Below are 12,649 nucleotides of genomic sequence, written 5' to 3'. Positions count from 1 at the left end.
ATGTCTGGATATTTGTGCAATAATTACTCGGAAAGTGGTTCGAGTAGTGGATATTACCACGTCGCCTATTGTGGTCAACATAGTGATCCTGAAGAAGTTTCCCGCCGTCGGAAAAGATGGGTTGCCGCCCTAAATGGTGTTAAAAATAGTCAAAATAAAATTGAAAAAAATTCTCCTAAACATGCTGTATTTTCCCGCGTAATTTTTAGAAATATAACGGAAAAATGTTAAAATGGGCGGGAAATAGATTTAAATATAAATTTGAGAAAATTTCCAATTCTTATATCAGTGGGTCACTTGATGGGCTTTTTGGAGTATTTTCCCGCGATTTGTCGACCTCCAAAGGAGCCCTAAGCAGATTGACCAAGAAGGCAGAGCTCATGAACATAAACACGGTCTCTATAATTCCGTGATTTCACCAGAATATAAACATAAACGAATTTGACATTTCCAAGTTGTGGTATATCCCCCCGGGCTTCAATCCAGCCTTTGTGCATTACTATATTGGTTGGAGTGCAATTGTGACTGTTAGACAGAGACAGGCGGATGGGTGAGATGAGGACTTCCCTATCGCTGTTAAAGGAGGAGAACCAGTCCCTCCGAGAGAAGGAGCAGGTTCAGATTGTCCAGTTTGAGCAAGTCGTGTTTGATTGGTCAGTTTAAGGCCACCAAACAATTGGAGGAAGCCAAAGAAAAACGTGCAGATTTGGAACGGAAATATGACTTGCTGTCACAGCTGAGCTATAAAAAGTCTCCAGTGGTGGGAGAACAGCACGGAGACTTGAGGAACTCGACAGAAGCCCAGATTGAGGAGTGTGTGTTCTGTAGTAGTCGAGAACAGCAACATTTAATGGTGAAATGTGGAATATGCAAGAAATCCCAGCACATTTCGTGCCTGGTCCCCCCACTTGGATCAGTTCCTCGAGTGGGGATGGGATATACGTGGTACTGTTGGTGTCCTCACTTTAGGCGGTGTTCTTCCTGTGATGTCAATGTGGACTTTAAGGCGGGTGTGGAGAAGGCAGTGACGAAGGAGGCAATGGCCAGGATTCGTCGGCCTCCACCAAACACGGTCATGGCCCTGGAAAAAGTGAAAAGAATTTACAAAAAGAAACCAAAAAATGAACCGGTCAGAGTCAAACGAAAGTACACGAAGCGCGCAAAAAATATTGTTGAAATAATAAAAGAAGATTCAATAATTGATATTCCCAAATGTGAGGAAAGCTGTGTGGATTTGTCTCAAGTTAAATGTGAAGTGACCCCGAAAAGGAAGTACAAGAAGAGGGTACCCAAGACAGAGGAGCCACGGGACATTGTGTTTGCGAATGTCACCACAAAGAGTGGGAGAGTTACTAGAAGAGTTTTGTGGACTGATCAGTGTTCTCCGGAAGTACCGAAAAGGGAAGTATCGCCAAAGCCATTGCCGGTGGCATTGAAAGTGCACTCGAGTCTGTTTTCGAGAGATCTGTATGAGCCCATGTCGTTGTTGATTGGGACGTGTTATTATTGTGGGCAGTCAATATTCATGACCGACTTATTTATTCGGTGTAAAATGTGTTTTAATATCGTCCACCGTTGTTGTCCATTCGGGAGAGCACTGCAAAACACTGGACATGACTGGAGTTGTCCGGAGTGTTCATAATTGTGATTATTATTGTCCTTTTGTATGTTTTCACTATTAGTAGGCCCATTAGAGGTGCATATTCTACAAATATTGTTTTTATGCTGCGACATAAAATTGAATTTAATATATAAGAGTGTGTAAATTGTCAATTTGTCGGGACATTGGTAATTTTTGTTTTGTTCAAACGTGTTTTCGGGTCTTGGAAAAACTGGTTTGGGAACACAAATGAGCACGAATTCTCTTCTATAAAATGGACAAATTTATTTAGAGTTGAATCATTTAGTGATACAATTTGTTCGAGGCACGAATCTTCGAAAAATGGATTATTTTGAAGCACAGACACTGCATCTGAGTACTTTTCGGAAATAATATAAAATCTGAGCAGTTCTTTTGGACTTTGAAGATTCTGGTAGGCAAATATGACGAGAGCGGCGTCTACGTTACCAAGTTCCAACTTGCGACAGATCTCGCTGGTGATAGTCATTCTGTACTCAACAAAATTATAAACCTCTTGTTCATTACAATTTCCCTTAGTAAACCCAATTCGTTGTAATCCAATAAACACGCCACGAGTTGTTCGGAAAGTTCTCTATTCCATTTCAATCGTCCGTAGTTCGCTTTTGAGAGAGCATTGCAATACTCGATGACTGCCTTCTTGTTCTTAGCTATAATACGGGTCGACACCAGTGACCTTTACTAAATTTGTCCAATACGTTTATGCTTCGGAGTATCCCCGAAGGGCAGTGGACTGCAATCAGGGCTGCTCGTTCGTAGTTCTGGGCTTCGAATTGATGACAGAACTCTTTCGTGTATTTTTCAATTTTTTCCAGTGTTTGTTCATGTTTTACATCAACCTCAACTAAATAGAGTTTTAAAAGGAATTTACCCTCAGGAATCTGTTTGGAGGATTTGACGGAGTTGAACAATTCTTGAATAATGTCTACATTTGACGGACATCCCGATTCGATGTATTTCTCCGCAGTTTGAATAACGTCAGTCAATTTTTGCTCGCTGAATTTAAGTATTTCGTGCCTCCCCAGTAATTCATCTCTTTTTTTGTGCGTCTCAGTCAAGGAAGCGACAGCCTCAATCCATTCTTGTTTTGTTACGTAATCTTGTTCTTTCTTTAATTGAAGAGTAGAAATCTCCTTTCCAATCAATTCGATTTGTTCATTTAAATAATCAACGTCTGTCTCTTTTTCGATTGGAAAACCCAAAAGATGGTTGATTTTGGGACGAGAATTTCGGTTCTTTCTCGTTTCTTTGATTTTATCTTTGATTTTTAATATTGAATTGTCGATGAGCTCATTATCGATTATTAAATTGTTATTTGTTTTCTTCAAGTGATTGTATCTTGATTTATTTGGAAAAAATACCTGTTTGTCAAACTATCGTTGTTTCTGGTGTAATTCTCGATGTTTTCTTGGTTGTAGCGAATTTGCATATTTCTGAAACTGTCAGTTTTTATTTTATTTTTTTCTTTCTGTAATTGTTTGAATAAATCGTCGTATCCGCATTTGATTACACTCAGAATTTCTTTGAGATTTTTTGTTTTTTCTATGACCTGATGTAACATTACAAAGAACGGACTAACGTTTTCAAATTCTTTCCCGGTCTTTAATAATACTTCGTTCGTGTTTGGGTTGTCTATCAATATATTTTCCAACCTTCGTTTGATTTCATTGAACTCTTGTTCCATTAAGTCACTTAGTTACTTTTTTTAATTTAATTTTTTGACAGTAAAATGTTTATTTTGTTGAAATTGAAATTTATCAAAATTCAACAGTATGAAAAAGCGAATTTTTTCTAATTTTTTTTTCGTCGGGATTCGAACTCACGACCTGTGGATATTATGGATAGGAGTAAAGTAATTACGGAATGTGCAGTATTGGTATCACAATAAAGAGATGCATATGGCCAGAGATGTACACTATTGGTTAGCTCCCATAAAGTGATATGCTTTTATTTTAAACGGAATATTTTGTGGACCTTCTCACACCATCTCTAAGTTTTAGAAAATCTGATATTCTTGATTGGATTGTAAAGTTTGTCATATCATTGATTGTAAATTGAAGAGTCAAACTCATGGTGAACTAAAATTGCATGTCCGGATCAAAAAAGGAATTCTGCAAGGAGATAGTTTATCTCCTATGCTCTTGGTGGTAGATCCACTCAGTTGTCTATCCTAAAATCTCCATGGCAAAATAAGACCAGAAGAGTTAGTTTCCCAATATTGATAATATATGTAAGTTATATTTAAAAGTAAGCTTTCGACTAACGACCTGAAGCTTATTTCTAGTACTGAAGATTTTATATAATGCAAAATATAAATCACTATTTTGATTCTGTGGGAATAAGAAAAATTTGGAAAAGTCACCAACAAAATATTGCTTTACTGTCAAAAGAAACCAAATTGTTTGATAGAGTGAAGAATATAAATATCTAGGTGTATGGGGAGAAGCTTCTGGACAAATTGAGAAGAAATAAATTCATATTAGGATTTTAAAAGACGAAATTCTGCGAATTGAGAATTTGATCAACACAAAATTGAATGCTGTGAACCTCTTTAAAGCTATAAAAGAACACGAGCTGTCTCTGTACTATGTCGGACTGATTGATGCAGAACCTCATGAGTTTGATATAGTGAATAAAATAATTCGATCAAAATAAATGGAGCTTCGAGTAACAAACTTGGAAGGGGATTGCGATCAATTTCTATGTTATGTGAAAATATTTCTTTGGATTTATTTCTGATTTGAAACTTAGAAGTGGTTTTTGCAAAAGGAGTTTCTCAATTTTTAGAGAAAACACATTTGGCAACTGTTGAAAAATATTTGAAATGTAAATACTCGTTGGAAAGCAAATGTTGAACCTGCGAGAAAACTGTTATCGAAAAAGCAAAATGAATCAATGGTGAACCAGATTTTGTTGAAGAGCTTTATTATCTAGATGAGAGAAATTCTGCTTACTGGTTGCTCAGAGGAAACAACTCTCCCTAATCTGAAACTCAGTCTTTGACTATAAAAACACTAGAAAATGTGATTGTCTCTTTTAGCAACAAATTGAGTCATGTAAAAGGAATACTGAGCTAAAAAGTAAGATAAATGATAATGCCGATTGTACAAGAATATTCCTTCTCCTCTTGCAGTATACAAATCAAGAGTAATAATACAGACTTTCCAACCCGAAATCGTCTATAATGAACTTGATAAATGGAACGGAATGTCTAAAGGAATAAATAAATGTCCCCATGCGGAAAACGTCGAGCTGAAACTTACTAGATAGTAGCTTACTTTTAGATATAACTTAAATATATTATCAATATTGGGAAACTTACTAGCTAGTAGCTTACTTTTAGATATAACTTAAATATATTATGAATATTGGGAATGTACTGCGACTCAATCGGTCTTTAAAGACCTACACGAGCTTAATTCAGTCGGTAGTTAACATTGAAGAATATGCGTACAAAACATGAGTTTGAAATAATCTAATCGAAGAAATTGGATCTTTCTCGAAGAAAAGGAATAGATAGATAAGGGTTTATTTTGCAAAGGGATATCGGACATAAAAGAAATTAAGGGCCAGTAGTGGCCTTACACACAGGGTCGTCCGGGGCTATTTTCTTCTCTTCTCTAGGAACTTTTGGAATTGGGTTTCAACAAGCTCGCCAATCATAGGAAAGACTTCGCGCCAGCTCGGTATTTTCTCTCTTAGATTTACGCCGAAGGCCACCTTGAGCGCTAATCTCCTCGTTTTCTCCAGCAGTTTTATAATTCTTGCCTTGGAGGGGGACAAAATCCACCCTTCCAGCCCATACATCAGTACTGGAAGGATAGCTGCCCGGAAGATGAATAGCACAGTATCTGGGGGTAGGCGGAATTTGATCAGGCACTTGATCATTTGTGTGCACCGTTTTTTCTTTAGGATGATATCTTCCTCACACCTTCCGTTCTCGGAAAATTGGACTCCCAGGTACAGAAACGAGTGGGTCCTCCTGATGGATTCGATCGTATATGGTAACATTTTCGAACTTCTTTTTGCCGACACTCTAGTGAGCGTGCATTTCTCGATTGACAGAGTCAAGTATTTCACTGCCATCCACTGTTGTATTTGTTTTAAGTAAATTTTTAGCTTCATTTCTGACGTCGTCGGAAGGGCTGCTTCGTCCGTGATAATGACGTCATCTGCATAAATGAGCATATTCATTGAGATGAACACAGGTTTAGGGAAGTCTGCCATATATACGTTGAATAGTAGCGGGCTTAGGACTGAACCCTGAGGTACTCCCCTTTTTGGAGAATGGCTTTCGAGGCTCGGCCAAGATAGTTGACAAAAGAGATCCTCCCATTCAAGAAGTTCGCTAGCCATTCAAGGGTTTCCGCATCAATGTCGCAATTCACAAGATTTTCCAGCAAAACTGAGTGACAGACACTGTCGAAACCCTTCGATACATCCAAGCAGATAATACTGGTCGATAAGCCAGAGTCTCGTGCTTTAGATACTATCGAATTCAGTCGATAGATGCAGTCAGAACAGAACCGGCCCGGACGAAAACCCCACTGATCGTGAGAGAGCCAGTAATTCTTTTCTATGTGGCGTACTAGCCTTCTGTAGACGATTCTCTCCATTATCTTTGATATAGAGCAGATTAGGATTATGGGCCTATAGCTCGAGGCTTCCTCTTTAGGTTTCTTAGGTTTTCGAACCATTCGAACTTCAGTTTTTTTCCATGATTTTGGGACGTACCCTCTCTGGAGGCTGGAATTAAAAAGGTTTGTGAGCAGAGACACCAAACAGCTTGGTGCATGCTTGAAGCAGGACATAGGGATCTTGTCATATCCCGGGGCCGCATTTCTACCTGCACTTATTGCTTCCCAGGTCTCGGATTCAGTAATCGGGTGGCAGTGTTTCGATCTGTCTGAGTTATTTGCTGGAGGAGGTTTAGGAAAGGAGGCAGATGGATCTGCTTCCAAAACACCTGCGAGCTGATTGCGGAGGAGTTCGGTAGTCTCCTCCTGGCTCGACAGGCAACCTCCAGGAAGTCTCAGGCGAATAACTTTCGCCTATGTTCCGGTTCCAGTAATTTTACTGTACGCTGTCCAGTAATTTTACTGTACGCTATCTATCTATCTACGTAGAAAGATGGTTTTGAAAAAGAATAAAATTCATACTTAGCCCGTTAAATTAGTCTGAATATATAAACACAAAGATATTATTAAAACAAAGTACATCATATTGATTTTTAGTATCTAAAATCCACACAACTTCTAGATCTATAAAAGCAAAATGAAGTTAGTTTTACGATTGTTTTAACATGAAATATAGATTATTTTTACAAAAAGTAATTTGAAAAATAGTTTTTTACAGCCAGACAGATTTAAATAAGCCTCAACATTATTTTCAGAGGTTTACAAACTGAGAAGATGAACAAGAGAAAGGTTTATCGAGCGTCGAGTTTATTCAGAAAATTCACTACATAATTAGCAGACTAAGTAGTTAATGAGTTTATTTATTTAATAAAGGGTTAAAATGTCAATTAGTACTTTTTGATTGTGTTTTGAAGATATTTTTATCTTTAAATTTCCACATGTAAAATGTGAAAAAAATGGACAACAACTATTAGTAAAAAATTAAAGTATTTACAATTAGAAAACCCATTGTTCCAGTTCCTATATAAATGTAGAGGAAAAGCTCATTTATATAATTTAATAAAACTGACGGACAAGTCTAAAATAAAATAAATACTAAAACCTTTGATATATCGCAATTATGGTTAGGACAAGTCTCTGGCAATATTCGTATATCTTGTGAAGTCCCGTTATTATAACCACAACAGTTAAGCTAACGAAGAATTAGATAAATATAAGATTTAATCACTTTTTTATGAAGATCGTCAATAAACTTAATGTTTTTATCGTAATCATCAATTAAAGCCTTGAAGAATGAACGAATTCCCATTTTTATTACAGGCTGAAAGCTTAACAACCCCGAAATAATTGCTAAGCAAAGAATCAGGACGGTTAAAAGACCGAAAATAAACTAAAATTAGATAAAATCTATTAGAATACAAATATTTTAATGCATTTATTTTTTCTGGATATAGATATGAATCCACTAATTGAAATCAAAAAGATGAAAATTCCAGATAAGCAACCTATCCCAATAGGAAGTGAATATAGAATGATATTATTTTCAAAAGTGTTTAAAAATTTAAACTCTATTCCATATAGAGATGAGATTACAATAAATCCCAATGAAAGTAACTATGATTAAAATAAGTTAGAAACATTTAAAACCAGCAATAATATAGATAAAAAAATTATAACTCCCTTCTTGAATGTCGCTGTTTCCATTATTAAATTTGTTATTTAAAATGCAAAATCGGTATTATATTATTGTTTTCAAATAAAAATAAGATAGTTAATATAATTTAAAAATAAATACAAATTATTGCTTTTCAGACCAATTATAAAAACTAAGACGAGATATGAAAAAACTACAAGGTTAAACTTATAAATTGGCCAAAACAATCAAATACGTTTATACGTTTTAATTCGTGGCCCATGGAAATTATCAATTCCGAGAGGAAGTTTCTAATAAAGCTTCACAGACTAGTTTTTTTAAAGTTTTTTATTAAAATAGATGAAATTTAACCTGATTTAAATTTTGTTACTTAAATTAGGCTAATTAGATTTTCTTATGCAGTCATTCATTGAAGTAGGAACTAGGAAATAAATCCAGTCGGTTATGCTTAAAAGAAGTTGGGGAGTATGTTCATTGAGCACAGACACGGTGTGAAGGTTGACAACGAAAAGTACGCTTCTGCCCCCAATTCAGATTTTCTTATATTGTATTAATATAAAAATCTGAATCTTTTTCTGGACAACGAAAAGATCCCATTCACGAAGAACCCTAAAATTCTGGGGGTAACTTTTGACACCCACATGTGTTTTACTGCCCATTTAGAGAAGGCCATCAGATCCAGTCAGAGAAAGATTAGACTAATCAAATCGATTTTTGGTGGACTAAAGACACCGTTCCCGGCTCTTGGCACCCTCTACAAACAATTCATCGAACCAACAATTGGCTATGCCTGTGCCGCTTGGGGTTCTAATCTCTCATGGTCTAACCGCCTTAAAATTGAGACTACACTATGCGGCTAGCATAACGAAAATTTCCAAACTGAACAACATTACCCCAACTCCGCTTGACCAACTTATTAAGAAAGATGGAAAGGGTTTCTTAGCCATCCAACAAGACCACCTGCCAAAAGACTTCAACAATCAGAAGTACATCACCCCAATCCAATTCCTCACAAAAACTGCTCCCCGCCCGTCCCGCACTTGCATTGGGTCCAGAGTCCAACATCGGGAAAAACTGAGAAAGATTTTGAGGATTGTTAGAATCACCTAATTAATTACCCTAATTAACTGTTGGTGATTCTTGGGTTAAAATAATAATCATCATTGTGCCATGAGCCATCACCGACTGGACGACTTTTATTCCACCCTCACGAGTGTATACAGCTCGCTTTTTGCTTCTTACTTCTTGTTTGTTGCCGGAGACTGGACACTAGGGCTGTAACTGCCAAACCCGGGGAAACATGCATTGGAGCTCATGGAAGAAACCGCCGCAACCTCCCCGGAGAATCAATGCTACAATTTTGCACGGCGTTCAATTTATTCTTATTCAATACTTGTTTCAAGCACCCGGCAAGGAATAAAACCACCTGGACTGGGTTTAGAAAAGATAAACTTGGAAATACCATTCCGATTTATAACCAGATAGACTATATTCTTTGCAGGCAGCATCAAAAGGCCCAACTGAAAAACTCGAGGTCATATGGTGGAATTGAAACCAGCGATCATAAACCCTCTCTGAAGGCTGGAATTGAAGAGATTTGTGAGCAGAGACACCAAACAGCTTGGTGCATGGTTAAAGCAGGACATAGGGATCTTGTCATATCCCGGAGCCGCATTTCTAGCTGCACTTATTGCTTTCCAGGTCTCGGATTCAGTAATCGGGGCCTGATGGTATATGTTAAAAATGAAGAAAAGGAATATTGACTGATAGCATACGCGTAAATTAAAAATTAATGACTACTTTTTGTTCTGGTCAAAAAATTTTAATTTTGTGAATATTCGATTTTAATTTGTAACAAAATATTTCATAATGTAAAAAAATATTTTTCAAAGTAAATTTGACGAAAAATTCGTAACGTGGCGTATGTACAAATTATATTCCATTTAATTATTTTTACAATTATAATTATCATATTTTAATGAAATAAATTGTTTAGTCCCCCTAATTTATGAATGTTAATTATTTTTGTTTCTAACCACAAACATATTAGCAGCACAAAATGACTATGAAGCGAAAAATAAGAATTGGGACTAGAAAAAGTCAAGTAAACTAAAATATCATTTCAAGTTAGCACTCATCCAAACCAACACAGTCATCGATGCCATACGCAGTCTAGCCATTGCTGAAGACATAGAACTCGAGATTGGTTGGTCACATTCCCTACCCTTATATAGTCCACATGGACAGTCTGGGAGACAAAAATCAGGACAAATCATTGCCTAGTGTTCGGAAATTATTTTAAATTCTCAGATCGGAGGAAAAGGAGTATTCACAGAAGAAATTGAAAACGCTCTTTTGGCTCATGAAATCGACATGGCTGTCCATTCTATGAAGGATCTGCCCACAACTCTCGAGGAAGGACTCGTGATTGGCTGCATACTTCCGTGGGGACTAATAATTTAATTTTCTAGTCGGGAAGATCGTAGGGATGCGATTGTGTTCCGTTCTGGAACTCCCTGTCAGGATCTTGCTCAACTGCCTCCCAATTCGTAGTCCTTCTTGCTAATTTACCAGAATTGTGGGGACCAGCAGTTTGCGGAGAATTGCCCAAATAAAGAGAATGTTTCCTCATTTGGAAGTAAAGGATGTGGTGAGTTATTTCTGACTATTTTCTAAGCGTGGGAATGTGAATACTCGTCTTTCCAAATTGGACAGAACTGAAAAGATTTACGACGCTTTGGTCATGGCTGCTGCAGGTCTAAAAAGAATGGGACTTGAACATTTGATTGGACAGGTCAGACTTTCGAGGATCACCCTGGCAGTACATGAATGAGAGTCCTCTCTTTTATGCTGTGGGACAAGGAGCCATTGCAGTCGAACTGAGAAGGGGGGATGACGATTTATTGAACATGTTAAGACCTATCAATTGCCGAGAGACTATTTTAGAGTGTTTGGCTGAAAGAGTCTTTCTCTATCGTCTTGTATTTGTTTGGTTATATTTGTAGAAAGCTGGCTGTTCTGCTCCAGTTGGTATTCGATGTAAAGCAGGAATTGACAATTTATCTTTGACGGGGATTGTAATGAGTTTGGATGGGTCGGAAAGTGTCGAAGAAAGCACGGAAGTTTCCTTAAAGAAGACCATTTCCGTGGATCAGTCAGCTTTCACATCAATCGCCGCTTTGGCCGACGAGGGTGAAATGGCTGTCGTGGCCGAAATGGCCTGTGAATTGGCTCAGGTTGTATTCGAGCGTGGAGGAAACAAAATTCTCTCTCAAATTAAATTGCCTAGCAAATAATCACTTATACGTTCAATTTAACACGTTTTAATTAATTCTGATTACCACATTAGAGGTTAGGAATGGTGATTTATAAAATACAAAAAGTTGGATATTTAGTAATAAAATTGTTGCATTTCTCATAATGTAATGCTATAATATTTCACCACTGTAACATTTCAAAACATGTGTTGAGAAATTGACTCAGGTGAACACAACTAACTTTACACGCGTTTTATATTTTATTTAATTACAACAAATTATAAATGTTATATTAAATAATAATTTTATCATATAATATCAAAATTTTAAAACGCCTTTAAATTAAGGAAGCCTAATCTAGAGAAGACATAGAAAACACGTGAATTATAATTAGTTTGTTTGATTAATAAGTGACAAATGTCGACAAAATATTTTTTTCAAAAACGGGTCGTCGACTGAGCGTAAAGACACGATAAAAAATCCCTGAAATGCGTTGAGAAAGCAGAACAAATAAACAAAAACAAAACTTTGACTGAACAAAGTTATAAAACCGACAATCCACGTGAATCCTACAATGACAAATAAACGTCAACCAAAAGAAAGAAACAGCAAAAACAGCAATTTTATTTTGACTTTCTTTTTAAACGACACTTTTGTGAAAACCAGACACAATTTGATGAACAAATACAAATTTGCCAGAATAACAGCAAGCACAGGAGCGTAGACGGAGGCATATAACGGGCCACTTTCTAGCCAACATCTGCAGTTTAGTTACTGAGACACACATGTTGTTTTTTGGACTGTAGGACTCCTTATCAACCATAAACGCGAGTGCGATGAACAAGGTCGGGAAAACTAAAACGTAAGGACCAGTCTGTACTCCAGGAAATCCAGGGAATTGCTTTTTTGAGAAAAATCGTATTTATTCCAATCACCTTGACCAAAATAATGTAGTGGTACACAGCCGAAGCAGACATCCAGAAAAATGAAGACAGCAAAAAATAATGAAGGACTACTCCACTTATTCTACAGGAAAGTCTGTCCTCTCCAAAGGAAGCAAAAATGCCCATAAATGCAAAATTGAGCATATATAGTGCCAGACATAGTTGGAGAAAATATTTTTGAGTAACAGACTTTTTGGCACTTCTATGAACGGGCTGGACGCTTACAAACCTCCAGTTGAGAAATATCAGGCCTATTGAGCAGTACTCCACAATCGCAGACAAGAAGAGACCAGTTTGGGAGATTAGAGAAATGACGACCACTTGGGACTGAGGGAGGTATTTCTCAACGTCCGGATTCTAAATCACTCTCTAGACAGACACCAACCAGTAAAATAGCAAACACAGACAGGTGGGTACATTGGCAGCGAATTAGACCACTTTGGTCGACCAGTGTTGTGCAGCCTGACGTCGACCAATCATTAATGTTCGTTTCATAGTAAACACACAAATACGTATTA

At 37.0% G+C, this 12,649-nt stretch overlaps 1 protein-coding gene and 1 pseudogene across 1 annotated transcript; both read left to right on the top strand.

The window, feature by feature from the left end:
* Positions 1–1,642, top strand: LOC115228001 (PHD finger protein 14-like). The gene is made up of 2 exons (XM_029798680.1): positions 1–198; positions 659–1,642. Exons 1-2 carry the CDS (start codon positions 1–3, stop codon positions 1,640–1,642), a joined length of 1,182 nt encoding a protein of 393 aa, XP_029654540.1.
* Positions 1,643–8,397: 6,755 nt separating this feature from the next.
* Positions 8,398–11,261, top strand: LOC118761123 (annotated as a pseudogene).
* The last annotated feature ends 1,388 nt before the right edge of the window (positions 11,262–12,649 follow it).

The sequence above is a fragment of the Octopus sinensis genome, unplaced genomic scaffold (genome assembly GCF_006345805.1).
Source record: "Octopus sinensis unplaced genomic scaffold, ASM634580v1 Contig08757, whole genome shotgun sequence".
In the NCBI taxonomy this organism is placed as follows: domain Eukaryota; kingdom Metazoa; phylum Mollusca; class Cephalopoda; order Octopoda; family Octopodidae; genus Octopus; species Octopus sinensis.
This window is presented reverse-complemented; position numbering and strand designations above follow the sequence as displayed.

Bases quoted from the DNA above. Each gene is read 5' to 3' on its own strand.
- LOC115228001 (XM_029798680.1), top strand. From the start codon at position 1: ATGTCTGGATATTTGTGCAATAATTACTCGGAAAGTGGTTCGAGTAGT. The intron at 199-658 runs GTAATTTTTAGA...TTGATTGGTCAG, and splicing joins AACATGCTGTATTTTCCCGC to TTTAAGGCCACCAAACAATT.